We start from the raw sequence: 21,525 nt of genomic DNA, 5'->3' as shown, positions 1-21,525 counted from the left end.
CTGGATGTGGAGGTCCTGGGCTGGTGTGGTTACACGTGGTCTGCGGTTGTGAGGCCGGTTGGATGTACTGCCAAATTGTCTGAAACGCCTTTGGAGACGGCTTATGGTAGAGAAATGAACATTCAATTCACGGGCAACAGCTCTGGTGGAAATTCCTGCAGTTAGCATGCCAATTGCACGCTCCCTCAAAACTTGCAACATCTGTGGCATTGAATTGCACGCTCCCTCAAAACTTGCAACATCTGTGGCATTGTGCTGTGTGATAAAACTGCACATTTTAGGGGCTGTCCACACCAGCGCGGGTATTTATAAAACCGTGACTCTTTGCTCACGGTTTGGCNATGCCAATTGCACGCTCCCTCAAAACTTGCAACATCTGTGGCATTGTGCTGTGTGATAAAACTGCACTTTGCTCACGGTTTGGCCTTTCATCCACACGTAACCACAGTTTTGGGGCCCCTGTAACCGGAGTTATTTGTAACCGGAGTCCAGGGTGAACTTTTTGGAAAAGTCCGGTGTCAGCAGTCATGTGTGGACAGGATAACCGCAGTTATTTTGTCTCGTCTCCATTGTGTGACGTCACAGTGTGCGACGTAAACAGAAAACAGCTGTATTATTACCCGATCCAGTGTGTGCGAGACAATTTGAGGATGGACCTAAACACAATACTGCTGCTATTTAGCAGCATATCAGCACTTTGTGGCTGTATCATACAACTAACGCTACTCAACCACATCCAGCAACAGAGGTGCAAGAGTGTGCTATTATGGAGACTGCTCCTACTGCATAATAGTACGCTTGTTGTTGTTTTTCCGGTAATGACGTTTTACTGCCTTCTGATTGGCTACAATGGCCTTACAGTTAGGAGTTATATCGCCACCTACTGCTTTGGCATGTGTATTACATTGCTTGATAGTGGAATTTGCGGTGTCATGTGGATGGAGGTATTTTTATTACACCGCTCGTATGGACGCAGATTTTTCTTAAAACTGGAGGCCAAAAAAGTTTGGTTTTAAAAATACCCGTGCTCGTGTGGACTAGGCCTTAGAATGGCCTTTTATTGTGGCCAGTCTAAGGCACACCTGTGCAATAATCATGCTGTCTAATCAGCATCTTGATATGCCACACCTGTGAGGTGGGATGGATTATCTCGGCAAAGGAGAAGTGCTCACTAACACAGATTTAGACAGATTTGTGAACAATATTTGAGGGAAATGGTCTTTTGTGTGTATAGAAAATGTTTTAGATCTTTGAGTTCAGCTCATGAAAAATGGGAGCAAAAACAAAAGTGTTGCGTTTATATTTTTGTTCAGTGTATCTGGAACAGCCCTTTAATTCCTCTCACACAAAACTGTTGCTCAGCAAAGATGGCACGCCTCCAGTTTGGAGAAATGACAGCAGTACTGCCATGGAAGATAAGCAATGGACATATTTTAACCACTGAAAAAGATTCCCACCTAAAAAAATCTACATCAGTTTAAGTGTACGCTACATTGAGAGTGTTTCAACTGCTTTACCTCTCTGTCAGACAGCCTGCTCCACCAGGGAGGCCGCTAACAGCTTCAGTTCCCCATTTATGCTCTCGTCAAAGCCACCAGACTCCATTGACAAAAACAGCAATTTGGGCTCCCTGAATACAGGAGCTGCTGGTCTACAGCTGTCTCTATCAGGTAGTTAGTTAGTGTTAAAAGGATTAGTTTGGATTCACCAAAGTCACACAATAACATAAAACAAAATAACTTTTTAAGGCAGGGGTAGACCAGCACCTCCTGTGTTCAGCAATGTTAAATCGCTTTTTTTCTAAATGGAGTCTGCCTTTTGAAGAGAGCGATGTAACTGCTTAATTTTCCAGTTGGAAATCACTTTCTGACAGCAATGTAAAGCAGTGAAAAAAATCTAAATATATCATACATTTAAACTGATACTGATTTTTAAAGGTGGGACTTTTTTTTAGTTTGCTAAAACACGTTTTGTTGCTGATGCCGTCCAACAGTACATTGCTCAGCTTCCATGTGAGACTCCAGCCTGCTTCTCCTGACATCTACTGTATTTAATACACTGTCTATGGATAAATACCTCATACAACCCCACTTGAAAAGATCTGAGCTCTCCCTTTAAGAAATGTTACTGGCTTGGCTTTGAAAACATTCCAAAAATTAAATGTACTTAAGTACCATCACTAAGCATACATGAAACATAAATGCTCCCTTCTTCCCCTGTCGTTTCCTTCGTAGCTCATCCTGTTTGGCCTTAACAACCAGCTGGTGGTGTCCTATAAGGAGGAGAACACCATGGCCCTCAAGAATCTTTTCCTGAAGGACTACAGCGGGGTGGATGAGGACGACTACAGTGTTGCTGTCTACACTCAACAAAGTGTCTACGATAGTCTGTTTCATGTCATGGATCAGGCAAGTCCAACCCCCTCACCTTAACGCTCCTACACCCCGTGCTTGTGAGTTCAGTTGAGAAATAATGTTTGTAATGTGGCATTTATGTCACGTGGGATGGATTAAAGATGTGGGATGTGTGTCTGATAGTTTAACTGAAAATATATAACACAATATTTTGGTTAAATCACTTATTTCAATCAGCAGAGACTCGTTATGGGACAAGAGAATATTTATTTACATGTGCACATAAGTAAGAAATGTGAAAAGTCTTTGGCAGTTAGACCCCATCGTGATGTCACATAATCAAGGAGGGTGGTAAAGACATAGTAGATTAGGGAAGCCCTCCTATGGGGTCATAATGCTGGTGATGTTGATGAGATGAGATGAAGAGGGAGCTGAGGATCTGGATGTGAAGAGGAGTGGGCTTTTGATGAGCTCGTCCTGGGCTCTGGATAAGATGACTGGAGGTGAACGGGGTGGAGGAGGGGGTGACAATTCCACCTAAAATGACAGCTGACAGGAGCAGAGAGGAAAGAGAGTTAAAGTTTGGCAGCAGCAGCATGAATGGATGCAATGGGAGTGGGATAGAGGGAAAATTGTGAATAAATATGGCATAAAAAAGTCTTCCTGATTGCACTTACGCTGAGCTTCATTGAGCGTCTAACTTTAGCGAGTGGTCTCCAAGCAGGGAATAGTTACAGGCACAAATATTAAGAATAAAAACACGGGAAAATAGATAAGTTCTTATCTTATTTGTTTTTTTGTCATATACAGATTTGCACTTATGATTAGTAACATCTGTGTTGATGGTGTCTGAATACTGTAGAACATCCGATAGCAGTTTCGGCACAAAGTCTGGCACTAGGGCCTGTCATAAAAGCATGCACTGGGGCAAACCCCAACTACCGTATGCCACTGATATGATTTCTTTTTTTCATGCAGTACACCTTCATCTGTGTAACACATGTAAACATTATATCACAGTCTCAGGAACATGGATAAGCTCTGATGTTCCATGTGAAGACATAACCAGGATAACACTCAAAACTGCAATGCTAATGTAAACACCCGCAATGTGATTTTAACTATTCATCATTAACCTGTTAACCCTGTGAGACAGGCTCTGAAGGGAACTGCTTCATTTTATTTACTTACCCAGGCATTGTGTTTGATGTAACCGTTTACAGCTTCTCTCCATTATTATGTAACCACCCTGGTGCAGTTTGTTTTACCTGAGGCTTCTGATATTTATAGTACAGCCAGTTGGGCCGGCTCTCTGTGGGTCCCATCAGTTACGCGGAGGATGAAGGCGGTAACCGGCTGCCTCTCATCATCTGTAAAGAATACTACAAGAGAGGCAGCGTGGAGCCCTCGGAAGAGGCCTATGACATAGATGCCCAGCTAGAAACAGGTGAGAGGGAACACTGAAGGTTAGAAAATAAATGAATAGACAAACACAATGCCCATGAAATTTTAGATTATGTACCTGTATGTGTTTTAAAGCAGTGGTTCCCAACTGGTGGGTCGTGGTCCAAAAGTGGGTCGTGGGTCCACTCTGAATGGACCGCAAGTGATTTGCTCAACTTTGTATAAGACAGATTATTTTGAGTGCAGTGAGTTTCCAGCACAGAGCTTTTATTTTGAAGTGCTGTTTCCTGCTGTAGAGTGAGTGAATAACAAACAGCTACTTAACAGAGACAGCAAACTACCTTGACACATGGCCAAACACAAGTATGACGCTGAATATATTAAACTGTGTGGACCTTGAACTATAGAGAGATATCTGGACCCTGTGGCTGGACCAGTTGGGACCACTGTTTTAAAGGAATCTACATTTCCGATTTTGTGTATAAAACTGCCAAAAAAGTTGATTCTAGACACACAATGCATTCAAGAGATTTAGATTGTTTGTGTTATTGTAGAATCTGAATTACTTGATGACAAATATTATGAGAAACAACACACAAGATCTCAGTGAGGGTGTTCATTTTCTCTGTCCATCTCTCAGTTTGTTTGTCACATGATCCAAAGACTGTTAACGAGACGAGAACCCAGAATTCATCCTTTTTCGATCTGGACTTTTACAGGTAAACAAGCAAACACACATAATTTACATGTTTTTTCTAATGTTTAAAAAAAAAAGGTTATTTAAAATCCTCCATTGTGCTTTCAGGCTTGTTGACATCAAAATAACCTTCCAGCTGAAAGGAATCAACCTGCAGACGGTGCGCAGACGGGAGCTACCTGACTGCTACTTGTTCTACGTTACGGTACGGTTCAGCCATAACATTCGGGGGACCAATTTGAATCTTTCCATCATTCAGAGGATATTTTGTAGACACCATAAGGAAACCAATTTTATCTTTCAAACTTATTGCCCACACAGCATTTAATGATAAGACACCTTCTTATCTCATTATTTTACTAATCTACTTTTCTTTGGCCTTGTTCCCTTAGATAACATTTGACAACCAGTGTCACAGTGGAAAGGTGAAAATCTTCCTGGACATAGATACTCAGAGCTCTGCGTGTCAAAACTGGAAGATATCTGGGACAGGTGAGGTGTAGTTGAGAAATGAATATTTAGAAATTTCTCCCTTTCTTGTCACTTCTATGTCACACTGTGTTTTTAACCCCCTGACAAAATGCTTCTGGAGCTCGCCAAATTCACTCGTCTTGTCCAATCTGTCTTTTAAAATCCATAATTTGTTGACCTCATGAATTAAACCTACAGTTTTTGTTTCTTGCTATGAATAAAACGGTTATTGAAGTTTGCTTAGGTCTTCACTCAGACTTGCACAATACCTCTGTTTGTGCCAGTTCGTCTCTTCTGTGTCCAAAATATTGGCAGACGGCTGGTGTGCTATTATTTTTTTAGGCACCAGTTCGTCTGTGGCATTTGCACTTTCGTCTGCCCTCATCTTGTCTCCGTTTACTTCTTCAACCATGCTGTATTACAGCAGCACCAGTCTGATCATCCTCACTCACATGCAGATTCTGACCAATCAGATGATGCCTTACTGAGAGAGTTAGTAGCAGTTTTTCGTGATGTGATTTAAGCTGATGATTAAAAAAAAGTATACTGTGCAGCCCTACAATTAATGTAATAATGTTTAAAGGTTCAAAGGAAGAATTTACATGAGGGAAAGAGGTTGAATTAGTAATGTAATATACACTCACCGGCCACTTTATTAGGCAACGTTTTTCCAATCTTCTATTGTCCAGTTTTGGTGAGCCTGAGTGAATTGTAGCCTCAGTTTCCTGTTGTTAGCTGACAGGAGTGGCACCTGGTGTGGTCTACTGCTGCTGTAGCCCATCTGCTTCAAGGTTGGACGTGTTGTTGGTTCAGAGATGGTCTTCTGCAGACCTTGGTTGTAACCAGTGGTTATTTGAGTTCCTGTTGCCTTTCTATCATCTTGAACCAGTCTGGCCATTCTCCTCTGACCTCTGGCATCAACAAGGCATTTTCACCCAGAGAACTGCCGATCACTGGATATTTTCTCTTTGTCAGACCATCCTCTGTAAACCCTAGAGATGGCTGTGTGTGAAAGTTTCTGAAATACTCAGACCAGCCCGTCTGGCACCAACAACCATGTCACTTTCAAAGTCACTTAAATCCCCTTTCTTCCTCATTCTGATGCTCGGTTTGAACTTCAGCAGGTCGTCTTGACCATGTCTGCATACCTAAATGCATTGAGTTGCTGCCACATGATTGGCTGATTAGCTATTTGCATTAACAAGCGGTTGAACAGGTGTACCTAATAAAGTGGCCAGTGAGTGTATGTGAAGTCATGTCAATTACTATTTAAAAACTCTGTGGTAGGTGGCCTGTAAATACTTCTATGCAGTTATCTATAATTTTTTTATGTACTGCATGTTCCCCAAATTCCTCAACGTCTGTATTTTCAGAAAACATAAAAACGATCCTGTTTGGCCCACAAGATGTAAATGCCTTTTACTGTTGACTGTTAGTGAGGCGTTTTCCTGGAAACCCCCACTTATCAGTAATAAGTGTGAGGGAGTTGTGTGAAAGATAAACCTCCTGCTCACACACACTCACACACGTTGTCTCTGTTTCAGCTCAGAAGAACACACACTATCTGCTGGTGTTTGACGCCTTCGTCATTCTTGTTTGCCTCACATCGGCTGTGCTGTGCACCCGCTCCATTGTGCTGGCTGTCAGGTTACTCCAGGTCAGCTGTTCAGTCTCTGCTCACATAATGTCGTACATAACAATTATATATAACTTTTATTTCTTTCTCTCTGGCTCTTCCTCTGTCAGTCCTTCCTGTTTCTAGTCATTAGTCTATACTTCTTTATGTAGTTTCTAATTGTTTATAACCTTTCAGTCTTTTATCTTTTTCCTCTTCTCAAACCAGATGTCACAATAAGCATTATTCCGATATCTGAAGTACCATTTATATCACATGTAGACAGATGGATGAATGTGTCTTGCATTTGCAACACAAGCATCTTGTTGTAATGTCTATCTGATGACTAGAATTTATATTTTGTTGTACATCTTTTTTTATGTGAGACTGAATTTACATTTGTGTCTTTTTTTTTTTTTTCCAGAGATTCTCCAGATTCTCCCATGAGAACTACAACCGTAAAGTGTGTGAGGATGACCAGGGCGAGTTTCTGAACGGCTGGTATGTGCTGGTCATCGTAAGCGACCTCTTGGCCATAGTAGGATCCATACTGAAGATGGAAATACAAGCAAAGGTAAATTGAATCATGTACTTCTGTCCTAGAGAGACAGTTACCGTATGGGGCCCAAAACTGACTTAGAATAAATGTGAAAGGGGAGTCGACAAAACGTTTTTGTATTAATTTTCTTCTCCCAGTACTTCAAAAAAGAATTAAAACTAAAAATTTCAAGCAGTCAGCGTCATAATGTGGAGCTATCTGCATAGCATCACCTTTGATGATCACCCTGTGATTTTTATAAAGCCACTGAGTACTAAAAGTCAGGGAGTGTCTCAGTGTCTGGTGGACTTTGGAATGAAAAGATTCAGTGTAGACACAGTTCAGACCTGACCTATTTATTTGAACCTGACTGTCTGTCCTTTTTATAACCACCATGTGGAGTGTTTACCCCAAGCTTCACAGAAGTAGAAATAAACATTTCCCTTATTCACACTCCCCTCTGACTGAGCTTTTGTTTTAGAGGAAAGCACTGCCGGTCTCCTGTTGTTAGTGGTTAGTGTGCTGTTGAGGATAACTCTTGGCAGTGATCTGGAAATGCACGTCATTAAAGAAATATTTCACTGCTGGAAAGATGGTTGTTTCATAAAACGGGGCTGTCTATGCAATAGAAAGACACAAATACTTTTAACATAACAGAGTAAAAGGGCTGTGGCATTTCCTTTTGCTGAAGAGGTAGAAAACCTACAACTACCAGAATGCACTGTGCCGCACCGGACCAATAAATGCTCTCGCTGGTGGGAGACGTAATGTGACTAAAGCCCAGTTCAGACCAAAGATTCGTGCCGTGAGGAAACCAGTTTTTGAATGTTGCAGAGAAAAGTTGCAGCAGTGTGAACTGGCCGTCTGAGCTCGACTCAAGCCGGCTGATGGTGTCACCTGCAACTCAGCTGGTCAAATCGCTGGCTGGTTTTTAGAACGTAAAGCACATCACCTGTTTCAACAGCCAATCGGCTTATGGTGAAGTCTGCTGTTTAAGTCAAGATGACTATGGATGGTGTGTTTGCTTGCTGCAGGTGCTCCTTCCCCGCCGAGCCCCCTGTTTCCATCCTCACAGTGAGTCAGACGGTGGGCGCTGGACAATTATGTCTTTGTGGCGTATTTATTATAAATACAGTCCATCTGGTGCTCGTTTTGTTTCTGTTTTTTGCCGTTTAGTCACCACTACAAATACAGCTGTAGCCAGTATCTCTCCATCACTATCGTCATTCATATTTTAAGAAGCCACAAATTATATTCAGCCACAAAATAAGCCTGAAAAGCTGGAAATCAGAACAGAAGTACAGAGAGTTGTTGCATAGACATGATACACCATCTCATCTAGTTGCATTGGTGTGAATGGCAGGTTTTTAGAGTGTTGCAGAACGACGCATTGCAGGTAGTTGCCTGTTTCAACTCGTGTAGTTGTGAATCTTTACTCTGAACTGGGCTTTACACGTCTGGGGAAAAAATATGGTGGCTGGCTGGTGACAAAAGATCTCATATTACAGTTAAACGATGAGCTAAATTATGTTTCTGAAAACATTTTAGATGAGAAATAGGCAATGCAGTAACAGAATCTTGATTCATATTTGGTCTACGCTGCTTATTAGTTTTACCGTTTGATCCCAGTTTTTTCAATCTCTGTTTACACGATACAGGAAACAGTATGGTGCCCACTTCCTGTTCACACACACACTCATATTACACCTAAAAAGTTTTCCACAGTTCATTTACACATACTGCCCACATTGTGTTGATACAAAGCTAGTTGAAAATTGGCAAAGTATCGCTTTCGATCTCACTAATTCCACCTGTTCCTTTCCTGCTTTAGGAAGTCAAAATGGCTGCCTTTTTTCAGATTGCTAGTATTTTAACCTTTCAAATGATAGCAAAATGACAAAGCCCTGAATTTGTCAAGTCAACTCAAACGGGGAAATGAAGAAACGATAAAAACAACTACAAAAACAACTGGATTACTCTCAGCATGAAGAATATAAAACATGTAATAAAGTATGTAAACACGATGGGAAACACGATATAGGGAACATGGCTAATTTATTAAATTTATTGAGTACAAAATGTCCTCCCTGAGGTATTTGTTTTATAAACCTAGAGCACAAAAGTCAAATGTCACATTATGTCACACATTAGTTAACAATTAATCAGATGTTTCGGTTCCTCATTGTACTTTGAACCCTAATAAAATAATCTACATAGATCAGTTTTTCCCAAGTGACATGCCTGTTGCAGTAAAATCATAACCACAGTCATGTTGCTTAAAGTTGTGTAACTTGTGCTGACTCTGTGTTAACCTGTGTGCTGCACAGCTAAGGCTAAATATTAGCTAATCCCACAGGGCTTCACTGAGGGCCGGATTTCCCAGTAAGACAAAGAGTAAACAGTTGTGCTCTTTCTGATTTTGTTTCCCTCCCCTGTAGAGTCTGACCAGTTATGATGTGTGCAGTATCTTCCTGGGAACGTCGACATTAATGGTGTGGGTCGGCGTCATCAGGTACCTGGGATACTTCCAGAAATACAATGTGAGTCCTTTATCTCTCGTTGATCATGGTTTATTTTAACCCCTATAATCAAATATCTTCACACATTCTGTCATGGTTTGGATGTGGCTTAAAAATAACGTCATGTCTCCGTACTTCCTGTGCGTCCAGGTGTTAATTCTGACCATGAAAGCAGCCTTCCCCAAAGTCCTGCGTTTCTGCTGCTGTGCCGGCATGATCTACCTCGGCTACACCTTCTGCGGCTGGATCGTACTGGGGCCTTACCATGAGAAGGTAACTCTTTTAACTGGTCTGTGAGAGCAGGGGATTTGGAGGCCTGAGAGCCACAGATTGGAGAAGTGAGTTTATGGTGAGGGAGGCAGCTGCTGGTCTGAATCTCTGCACTGGCTATTATTGTCAGGGTTGTGGGAAATTAGGGGAACTATGAAGGCTCGTTTTAGTGACTTAGCCCCTTCCTGCAGAACTGCTGAGCCTGCAAGAATCAGTTTGCACGAGGAGTTCCGAAACATCTATGTGTGCACGTCTTTAAATTGGCTGAAACAGCATTCTGTGATTGAACAAAATCTATTCAGACTGAGTCCAGTCAGTGTTCAGGGTAATTACATTGTGTTATTTAGATTAAGTGTGCACATTTGTACTCAGAAACATTAGATTTATATGTTCTGAGTACAAAATATTCTCTAAATTACAAAAGTATAAATCGATGTGCATTGCTCTGAATGAACGCAGGTGTTCTGTACCATGTTAACCCCATTTTTTAAACTTGTTTTTTATTTCAACCTCAGCATTCTATACAAGCAGTAGTTTTTACATAGCTCACAGTGATTTGATCATTGTACAAAGTTTTTACCTGCCGTAATGTCTTGTGTCCAGGTTTAAGACAAGTAAAAGGAGAAGAACAAATAATGTAAATAAAAAACAGAGTAAACTTAAAAATATAAAAGTGGGATGGGGCTAGAAAGGGGATATAGATTTTAGAGCTCCCTTACTGCATTAATAAACTCATTACAGGACTCCACCTCTTTATAAATTTTGGTCTTTGCAGCCTCAATGCATATGTGATTTGTTCCATCTCATACAGTTCCCATATTGTTTTTATACTTAATGGTTCAGGTTCAGGATTCAACCATCTAACTGTGATACATTTAATCACAGCCCCCACAGTGATTTGTAATAGATACATTTTTGCCCTCCGCTCAAATCACCCTTGGATCTTTAGGGATATTTTGATGGAACACTGCTCTCAGGGCATCTAACACATCCCTCCAAAAGTTATTAAACTTGGGTGAGGCCCAAAAAATGTGAGTGTTGTTTCCAGTTTGTTGGCCACATTTTATCCAGTTACTTGTGCGGTCTGGAAATATCTTATTACCTTCCATTTAAACTCTCGCCAGATATTGGAATTAGTCGTCAAATGTGCCTCACTACAAATTTCCCTCCAGGTGTCTGATGATATGATTACCCCATTTAAAAATAAATAATACAGCTGATTATAGGTCATAGATTTTCTCAAAATTGTTTCAGAAAACTGCAACTTATCAGACTTTGTCCCATGTTTATTTAGCTTTTGAATTGCTGTGCCAACATAATGTCCTTTAAATAGCTTTCTTGTCCAGGAACAAGGAGACACTTAATATACAACCACTAGGTGTCACTATAGGTCTTGTCAATGAAACATCCAGCTTCATCAAAAGCAGCTTTCTGTCCTTAAAACCAAAACTTGAAAATCTGAAACCGGAACACATTCTTTTCACATTCATGCATGCACACACATGGACACACACATATCCACAGCGTTGTCTGTCACTGAAACAACCACATTTTTTGTATTTTTAAAGATTTGTCTCCCTAATCAGACAAGGACAGTGCAGAGGTGATAGGAAATACGGGGAGAAAAAAGAGGGATGACATGCAATGAAGGTCGCCTACAGGGCTCAAACTGGGGATGTCATGATCAGCATCTTAAACCCCTGAGTCACCACAACACTGATAATTGAGCCACCCAAAGTGGAGCAAGTTTACTGGCCTTTTAAAGTTCACGTACCCTAGCAAAAACTGCACATGCTGCAATTAATAACAAAAATTCAGGAACAGAAAATTTTGTTTTTGTATACTCTGAAAACACAAAGTCAACAGAAACTAAAGTGCAGTCACAGGGTTATTTTGATGAGCGAGGTCCACAGCTTCAACTCAGATGATCACCTTAAGTGGGAGATCCTTGGACGCCGAGTGCCGTCAGGGAAAGTATGTGTGTGTTTGGCTGTCCTCGCCCATTAAGATAAATAATTTACGGAAGTCTGAGCAGCAGTGGGCGTCTAAACAAGGCGGTGCTCGTACTGTTGGGGAGACAGATGTGAGATAGAGTGAAATCAGCCGCCCGGGGCCAAGTGATGTCTCTCTGACCAAATGGAAATGCTTACAGTCTTAAACTTAAGAGGAGTAGCTACTGTAAATAAGTTGCGGACTGTTTTCGAAGTGCATTTGTTTGGTCAGTTTACTTGAGGATCCCATGCTCTTGAGTCATGAACTGAGTGATGAATCATATCCACAGGATGTACAGGATTGGTTGTTAAATACATTTATGCTTCCATATCCAACCCTATAAGACAAGTTTATTATTTATAACATTACTGTCTCATTAATTGCAGTTTCAGTGGAAGTGAAAGTGATCTGCAGCCTTGTTGTGTCTGCATTTGAACTAAAACAGGTTCCAGTTCTCTGTTTGTCCAACGTTACAGTCCACTGAGAATTGGTCACGATATTTACATTGCGGCGGCTCGGGGAGTCCCCTGTAGTGTGCTGTCAGCCCCTCCAGGATCCTCTGTGTATTTACTGAAGGAATAAACAGAGGATGTTCTTGGACTTGCCATCCCACACGTCTTCAAGCGCTGGAATCCATACCCTCGCAGTAGGATGTTGTATTTAGATGCTATCACAGTTTCTTTCATAACGTTTGTGTCAGGCTTACAGGCTCACCCTTTTGGCCATCTTTCTTTTTGTGTGCCTTCCTGTCTTTATCATTCCACCTCTATCAACTGTCATGCTTCTGTTGGTCCCCTGCACCTCCTCCTTCTTTGTAACCCTATCTCTGTAAGGACCAACATTTGTGTTTAGTGAAACTATGTTAAAGGAGCAGTGTGTGAAATTTAGGTAGATTTAGTGGCATCTATTGGTGAGGATTGTAGATTGCAATCAGCTGAAACTTCTCCTGGTCAGAATTCCTTTAGTGTTCATTGCTCAGGAGGTTTTTAACAGGGAGCTGAATTATCTGCAGAGGTCTATTCCTCTCCAAAACAAATGCACCTGGTGATTTAAATTGATTAAAAACACAGAATAAAGCAGTTTCACGTAAAAAAAAAGAAAAATCTGTGTTTTCCGACATTCTCCTGGCGAAGGGGCTGCTAACTTTGGTGGCCGACGCAAAAATGCAAATGGCCCCATTCAGAGTCAGTGTTTGGTAGAAACATGGTAGTGCAGTGTAGCAGTCTCCATAGACGAGGACCTGCTCCCCATGTTGGTATAAACAGCTTATTCTAAGGTAACTAAAACGCAATGATTCTTATTTTCAGGTGATTATACACTAAAGAAAACATAGTTATTATGTCCTATATTCTTTCAAAAGATGCACTTCGGAAAAAGCACAGCATACAGACACAATAAAGTTTTTTAACTGGGTGTGCTTGTGTCACACAGTAGAGTGGTTCCCAACTGGGGGGTCGCGGGGCAATTCTGAAAGGACTGCAAGTGACTCACGGACGTGTCAAGTTTGTAAAAAAGTTCATTGACTTTCTGGCACAGAGCTTTTATTTTGAAGTGCTGTTTCCTGCTGTAGAAAGAGTGACAGAACAGACAGCTACTTGACAGAGACAGCAAACTGGCTCAACGACATGGCCAAACGCTGAATATATTTAACTGTGTGGACCTTGAACTAATGACTAAGGGCCTATGCATAGTCGACGCATACAACGCGAGCAAGCGACGCAAGCAACGCACTTCCTTTCATAGGCAACACATTAAACGCAAGCGACGCGGGCGACACTTGAAATGCAATACATCGCTCGCGCAATAGGGGGTAGCAGAGTCACCGGTACATTCAGCTAGCTAGTACTGCTGTAGCTAGCTAGTGCTGCTATTTTATTAGAGTGCAGGGCACTAGAACTGTCATAAAAATGGGGGTGTACCCGTACGAATTCACAAAGTTTTTCCTCCTCACCCGCCATATTTTATAACTGCTTCTTCTGTGAATAATAAAAGTGGTTAATTTCAACTTGCATGATCACCCCCGCTGGCAACGCATGGTATTACACGCGCCGCTGCATTGCGTATCAAAAAAATGGACAACACATTTTGAGATGCAAGCACGCATCATGGCGGCCAATGCGTCCCAATGCATTGCCGTCTGCGTGCCTTTGCATCGACTATGAAACGGCCCTAAGGAAGAATCTGGACCCTGTGGCTGGACAAATTGGAAACCACTGTCTTAGTACTTTTGCATCTTCTTGTGGTCTTTTGGTTCCCAGCTTTTTTTCGCTTGTTACTAGATTGGAAATGATTATTTGTTTAACTTCTTTTTATTTTCATTAAATTACACAAATATATACAGCAGTTTTCAAGGCGTATATTCATACAGACCCCACACCCACCCCAATCCATCATCCCGTCCACATACATAAAAGAACTAAAAAAAAATAACTAAAAAAATAAACCTAACAATAAGCAAAATAAAATAAAAACAGAAATAATAATAATAAGTAAAATAGAGTTAAGAAAAAAATAAAAATAAAAAAAGGGGGAAAAAAAGAAGAAGAAAAAAAAAGATTAAATGATGAATATTTAATTAATAACCCCTAAAATGAACCTACGTCTACTTGCGCCACAGGTTGTACATGTTACAGAGTCATTGAGTCAGTTCAACCAAGTTTTTCTTTTCTCAATTTCTTTTGTTAGGGGTCTGAAGATTTAAAACAAGCATTTCTAAATGTAGCAGAAATAGATTTTTCAGCCTTGCTATCCTATCCATAATCTCAAAACGTATTAACTTGTGTTACCCGTTTATAACTTTAATCCAATCTCCATCCTCTCCTCCATGTCTCTAGTTTGAGGGCCTGAGTCGTGTAGCAGAGTGTCTATTCTCCCTGCTGAACGGCGACGACATGTTTGAAACCTTCGCCCAGCTGAAGGACAAGAACACTCTGGTGTGGCTCTTCAGCCGAGTGTACCTCTACTCCTTCATCTCCCTGTTCATCTACATGGTACTGTCGCTCTTCATCGCCCTTATCACCGACGCCTACGAGACCATCAAGGTACTTCTGCTTTGGTTTTAGTGAGTTGAAAGCTGTGGTACTTAACAGATTCAACTTTAATTCCACGCCCCTCGACACAATTGATTAAATTGATTGGTCGCAAGACAAATGTTGAAACCCTCCAAAAATGTGTAGGTGCAAAACTACTCTGCTGAAATTTCAGAATCTGAAGACTCTCTTTTAATTGTTTGTTCCATGTTGTCTAGATTCTTCTTCATCGTCCACTGAAAAGAGGTGCTGCTATGCAATTTTGAATATGTTGTTTAATTGCTTGCATTTCTTTTGTGTTTTCACCCTCAGAATTTCCAAAAGGACGGGTTCCCGCTGACGGACCTGCAGAAGTTCCTCAGAGAGCAGAAAGATTTTCCTGTCGCAGAATCGAGCAGTCAGACAGACGCTAACGTCAGATACTCATCTGCATTGTGCTGCTGCCAACGGTATGACAGTGTTCTCAGTCATGTCATGATGCTTTGATCATATCTTTACTCAGACACATTGCTACACACACGTTAATACCTGGAAGCTGCACTGTGCAAACACGACTTCTCATCACTGAAATATGAACAATGTTATGCTTGCATTTTCACAGTTGATTTAGGATTTGAACTGACAACATGCTCTGTAATTTCTTCCTTCAGGCTTTCGTCTTGTCACACTACAGTGTTGTGTGTAGTCTATCAGGACTTTTCCTCCTTTGACTGGTTTAACTGTTGTGGGAAAGGGCATCCCTGATTAGAAATTGCTTTGCTATACTTCAGTGAAGGGGTTTGTTAAGATGTTAAAGATGATTTTTTTTAAATCTTTTATTTCATACACAATCCTTTTTGTGATGCGTTTGCGCTGCACTTACCAGAAATCAATGATGCCATACAAACAGCATGGGCGGTACAGTGATGTGAGCTTCCTTTATTTGAGTTGTCACTCTAATTATCATTCAGAGCATCAGTATAGCATTTCTGCGTTCTGAGCAGAGAATAACATCACGCTCCCTCTGTGTGTGTTGTAATCTGAACTTCTCTGTAGTTAGTTGTGGTATGGTGGTCCGGCCGTGCGTGTATGTTAGAGCATGTGTGTATCCCACTGGCTAGCTCATCACTACTGCTTTGCACTGCGCTCATACGGCAGTTACAGCTGATACTAGGACGGCTTTGCTGCAGAGGTGTAGCACCCACCCTGGCTAACACTGTCAGCGCTGTTGCTGTTGTTTAGCGCTGTTTATGGAGTTAGCACTGTTAGCTGTTAGCCACTGGCTCAGCCACCTCCATGTTGAGAACTGTGTACAGACAATGCACACATGAAACCTCTATAGACTTAAGTGCTTTTTAAATGCTGTTTTCACAAATTTTAATGGGAAAGATGTAGGGCTGCAACTAATAATATTTATTATTATGATCATTATTTAATCTGCTAATTAATTGCTTTGTCTATAACATATTACTGAAAAATGTCACAGTTTCCCATGAATTCAAGGTCACATCCAAAACCCAAAGATACTCATTTTACAATGATATAAAATGGAAAAAAAGCAACAAATCCTTGTAGTTTAAGAAGCAAACAGATGTTTGGCATTTGTCCTTGTAAATGTATTTATTATATTATATCTTTTATTTGATCAGGTAAAAGTCTCATTTAGATTAGAAAACAATCTCTCTCAAGAGCGACATGGCCAAGAGGACAGTTAATCATCGTTACAGCAGTAAACAAAAACAGACAAATACAACTGTCACACAACACAAATACATGAGCTCAACATCCAGTTTGAATACAAATACAATACAAAAAGAAAAAGTTATAATACATAAATGGGTACAAATTTTAAAACTACTTTACTGAAACATTTAGGAGCAATCAAATTGACCAAGAGTGCTTAATAATTGATTAATCGACTGACCACTGAAGCTCTAGAAAGATGTCCCAGCTGTTTTTAGAACCTAATGTGTAGTAGTTTGATTTTTTTTTTGTGTGTGTTGGAGATGAATCGACAACATAGCGGAGCAAACCTTCCTCTCAAGATTACATTAACATCCCTGTTTAACTTAGTCACTCAAACATTTCTGAGTAGAAAGCTCAGTTTGCTTTGCTTACACCTTGTTGCTACAGCAAGACATCGCATTTGTCTATACGTCCCCGTTTTCTGCTCATTCCTTTTCTATGAGCCAATCTCTATCATCAGCAGGCAGCAGACTGGAGTTTCCTCCACGCTGTGGTTTGGCTCGGTCTTACGTGGTCTGAGAGCAATGAAATTAGTGGTGGGAGCTATGCAGACACACCCAGTGATGGGCTGATTACAGAGAAACTGAGGCTGTGCGCTGGGAAGAACCCCCACACCCCCCTCTTCCACTCCCTTTCAGCCCCCAGCCGTTGGTTCTTCCTTGCTGCGCTGCCTCCCAAATAAACAGGCCACGGTCAACACTCAGTTAAGACTCAGCCAATTGAGCCGGGAAAGTTTTGTCAAAGCACGGCGGTTAGTTGGGACGAGTTACTTGATTTGTGATGTGTGGTGCAACTCCTGTGCAGCACAGTATAGTGCAGTGGCTCTCTGGTGTGTGATGTGTGGTTTAATTTTGTAGAGGACTTCAGAGTCCTCAGAGGACATTTCTGACCATTATTTACCAGTATGTCTGAATAGTGAGTTGCATGTGGCACGTTTCATTTCATCATGTCGCTTCTGAAGCTGCGTTGTAGAATTAACGCACAACTTGGCGCTTGCTGAAAAGTCATCGCTTCCTGTTTGACTGTCTGCTTTTAGTTGTAACATTTCAGTTTAGTAGAAACAGTCACCAGTGTCACCAGACTGCGGTGTCTACCTTTGGCTTTTGGTTCTGCATTCTTACAGATTTGTAAAAAGTTTTATAACATTTTAATATATCATTCAATTTCCCTGTTTGGATCAGGAAACAGACACCAGGCTTCGTCTCTATAATCATCACCATCCTTCTACCTAAAAAAGAAAAAAGAAGTCCATTTTATGACTGAGGCCAAAAAGATTTTGTTTTTCCCAGAAAAAGAACAGCAGCTAGTGTAGTCATTTGTATAGCACTGTGCAGTGGTTGCTTACAGACTATTATTTTCTGCAAGCCAGAGCCTTTGTAAAATAATTGAGTCATGCAATTAGTGGAAAAAAGCTGAATATGTTAGAGATGGAAACATCTTTCTTTTTCTTTTTCTTGCAGAATCTAAGTATCAGTTTTTCCTCTCGGTGCTCTTCCATCATTATTGTTCTACCAGACATTAACACTCTGACTCTGCGGTCTGTCCTGCACGCTCCACAGCCGTTTTCTATCACCGAGCCATCCGGTTTTCCTGCTCTGGATGTCTGAGTGTTTAAGGAAGTTTAGTCTCAGTTACAGAGCCATTATGTAATAATGTGTAATAATGCAACATAATGCACGCATCCTTTCTAAGGAGACTAACTTTAAACTGCCAATGGCCTTTTTAGAGTTGGTTGACTTCTTGTCATTAAAGCGCTCTTGTCAAGTTACACTCATTCTGTAATTGCAGTCATTTGCTGCATCTGCACTGACAAAATTTCATTTTTGTGAGTGTCTTTGTCTCTCTGTGCTCACATAAATTAGATCAGCGGTCTCGGCTAACATGCTAATGTCTGACTGGATGAAATTTCATCTACATGTAATTAGCTGTTTCCTACTGTTATCTTCTTGTACTGCACTCTTGTTTGGAGAGCAAGTTGAGGAGCAAGAGTCGCTCTTTGCTTGAGTTTAAAACTTGTTATTGGGAACTAATATATGAAGTTGAAAAAATGTAGTGTGGCTCAAGAGTCTTGGAAATTGAATGTTTAACGGACAGGTATGGAAAAGGCTGAAACAATGATGCAACATTTAGCTGATGAATGTCAAAAAGGACTAGTGTGTAGGATTTAGGGGCATTGATCGGTAGAATTGGAATAAAATGCTCGGAACTATGTTTTTTAATTAGTTTATAATCACCTGTAAATAGGAATCTTTGTGTTTTTGTTACCTTAGAGTGACCTGTTTACATCAGCCCACTCTCTCTGAATAAACAACCACATAGGTCGACTGTGCAAGCAGCTTATGACGACCCATACTAATGTTTATTGTAAGGCCACGCCCTCTAGGGGCACAGTAAATAAAAAGTGACAAAGTCTGTGTAATTTTGTATGTATATCTAAGAAGCCCCTTTAGGGTGGTGGATGGGTCAAACATAGGCAAGACTTTCACCCAGAAGACCGGTGTTTGCGTCCCACAGTCAATGTTGACTTCTTTTAACAACAACATAGCCTAGTGCGCTAGTATGTGTAGCATGCTACGCTAGTGACATATGTGACGTTAGCACATTAAAGGCAAACCATAATGTTTCCTCAACCTAAGGCAGAATTTACTTCTGCGCTGAATCTATGCTGTAGCCTGACGTGCACCTCCGCAGAAATGTAACTACATGTCGCGGCGACGCAGACCTCCTGTCTATTTCTGTAAGCTGACACCATTTCCCTCAGTGGAAATAAAGCTTTTATTTACTTTTATTTCACAGATAAGAAACAATAAATTGTGAAGACAATAAAGCCTCCACAAAAATAGCATTTTAAGTCTTGTGTGTAATTTATTGGCTCCATATGACCAGAGGAAATCTCCGCTCGTCACTAGGCTAATTTATACAATGTAAAATGCCATAGGCTTGTGCTAAAAACATTAGCATGTTGTATTTGTGGGGAAAATGTGTCCAGATAAAGATGAATGCTTTGTGAATCTTGCGAGTTATAGTCAAGCCGATTTGTGTCCTTGTGTTTGAAATTGTCTCTATTAAGTCATGTTGAATGTGTGTTTTGGGTGTGTTTTGAATCAAATAAACTTTATAGCACTTCACAGAAACCCCGCTGCCAACTAGTATTTTGGAGGTGTAACTGCAGAGTGACACAGACACACCACTGCACAAGTATAAATGCTCACAACGGCGTAGGCAATGTGTGAAGGGTCTGCCGCACAAGTATAAATCCCGCTTAACCATGTAGTTTTGTCATCTAAACTAGGAACTGTGACCATTTCATGATGAAAATCAACCTATTCTGTCATTTTGATGTGAGAGAGAGTTGGTTTATATCTACATAGTGAGCAAGTCCACTACCACAAAGTCTGCGGTGTTGTTTCTATAGTAGCCTAGAATGGACAAACCAAACACTGGCTTTGGATAGGACCATTCACCTTTTCACGTCAGCCACACACTTGGCACACGCGCAAAGTTTCAGTTCTGCAACCTCACTACATACCACTAAATCCTGCAGACTTTAAAGGCTTAAATGTATCTGTTGCAGTTCTATATGATGACACAGTGTAATTCAGCAGCTTAGTCAAAAAGTGGATATTATGTTTGAAAGAGATACGACAAAGGAAGTGCTAAGCTCTGCATAGAAGTAATGTATGAATAGAGTGCTGTAATAGAGTCGGCTTTGCTTTCCAAAAGAACGATTGGACACAACTTCCTGCTCTCTGTGAAATACATTCACATCCTCAAAAGGCTGCAGCACTTAAAGTCTGAGACCTTGTCTGCAAACTCAGCAATAAAATGTGCTGCTTATGGCAGATCATAAAGATGAAGGGGAAAAAAATGTCTAATCGTTTACAGATTTGATGAAACAGAAACACATTTAGCTGTTTCTCTTGAGAGCAAACAGCCCAACACAAGATGGTTTTAAGGATACATGTTGGCAAGGCTGTCATTTACACATAGTCACCAGAAATCCAGATCTCTTCCTGCATTCCTTCGTTGTTTCTCTGTGTGTGTCAGGGTCAAACTAACCTGCATGAAGGTGGAAGATAAGAGAATAAAGAGCCATGCTTGTGCTGGTGTGAATCATAGGCTTCGACTATGATGATGCATATATGGGATTATTTCAACAGTTTTAAATGGAGCAAGAGTTTAACGACACCTCACCAGTCTGAACAGGCAGCTGTTGCTCCCACTGAATTTTAATTCCTGTGACCTTTGTGACAAATGACTCTGAAGCAGTCTGGGATAATAGTTTCACACTGAGCCTTAGTTGACTTACTGTCGAGATATGTGCTGATACATCAATTAAAATCCTTTTATTATTACCAAAAGTAGAAAGCACGTACTACATGGTGGTGTTGATGAGAAAATGGGTGTCTCATACGTCTTTTAAATCCTGTCGTTGCAGAGTTCCTGAAAGTGATGATGTCATACTGATCAGCTGACAGCTGTCTCCAGGGGACACGGATCAGGGAGAAGGAGGACACTGGGAACACGATTTCACAAGTCTGATACAGAATGTGAGCTCAAGCGATCCACAGCAAAATCCTGCTAAGTGTAGAGTAACCGATTCTGTCAAGTGCAATATGAATCACCAACCAAAAGTTCCCTCCCTTGAAGAATAAACTGGAGCTCGAATTAAAGAGCTGGAACTGGAAACACAAAGGTTTTATAACAGTATCAGTGGGAGTTCAGGATGCTGTTGAGAAGTCTAGTGGCCCTTTTTAGGGTCTGTATGTGTATTTACGTGCCAAAGAGTCAGTGTTTTCTGCATTTGGCTGTGCCTGCAAACACTGGTACAACATTATGCAGTGCTGGATGTAATTTATTTGTCAAGTGTGGTAAAGATTGCAGTAAAGATGACCTTTTCATTTGTATGTA

General features: G+C 40.9%; 1 protein-coding gene across 2 annotated transcripts in view; it reads left to right on the top strand.

Annotated features, from left to right (window-relative positions):
• The window catches only part of mcoln2 (mucolipin TRP cation channel 2), a 23,889-nt gene extending 2,364 nt beyond the window's left edge, over nucleotides 1–21,525 (top strand). The window contains exons 3-14 of one of the 2 annotated variants that reach the window (XM_050054327.1): nucleotides 2,235–2,408; nucleotides 3,645–3,801; nucleotides 4,399–4,477; nucleotides 4,564–4,660; nucleotides 4,848–4,947; nucleotides 6,471–6,583; nucleotides 6,966–7,115; nucleotides 9,518–9,619; nucleotides 9,749–9,871; nucleotides 14,695–14,901; nucleotides 15,202–15,338; nucleotides 21,053–21,525. In XM_050054327.1, the coding sequence (XP_049910284.1) occupies nucleotides 2,235–2,408; nucleotides 3,645–3,801; nucleotides 4,399–4,477; nucleotides 4,564–4,660; nucleotides 4,848–4,947; nucleotides 6,471–6,583; nucleotides 6,966–7,115; nucleotides 9,518–9,619; nucleotides 9,749–9,871; nucleotides 14,695–14,901; nucleotides 15,202–15,338; nucleotides 21,053–21,089 (1,476 nt within the window). In that variant the 3' untranslated portion in view covers nucleotides 21,090–21,525. Of the gene's footprint in view, nucleotides 1–2,234; nucleotides 2,409–3,644; nucleotides 3,802–4,398; nucleotides 4,478–4,563; nucleotides 4,661–4,847; nucleotides 4,948–6,470; nucleotides 6,584–6,965; nucleotides 7,116–9,517; nucleotides 9,620–9,748; nucleotides 9,872–14,694; nucleotides 14,902–15,201; nucleotides 15,339–21,052 lie in introns of those variants that run through there. The other variant, XM_050054328.1, reaches the window with a different exon arrangement.

The sequence above is a fragment of the Epinephelus moara genome, chromosome 10, assembly GCF_006386435.1.
Source record: "Epinephelus moara isolate mb chromosome 10, YSFRI_EMoa_1.0, whole genome shotgun sequence".
NCBI classification, from domain to species: domain Eukaryota; kingdom Metazoa; phylum Chordata; class Actinopteri; order Perciformes; family Serranidae; genus Epinephelus; species Epinephelus moara.
Note: the sequence above shows the minus strand (reverse complement) of the source record. Positions and strands in the feature narration are given on the sequence as shown.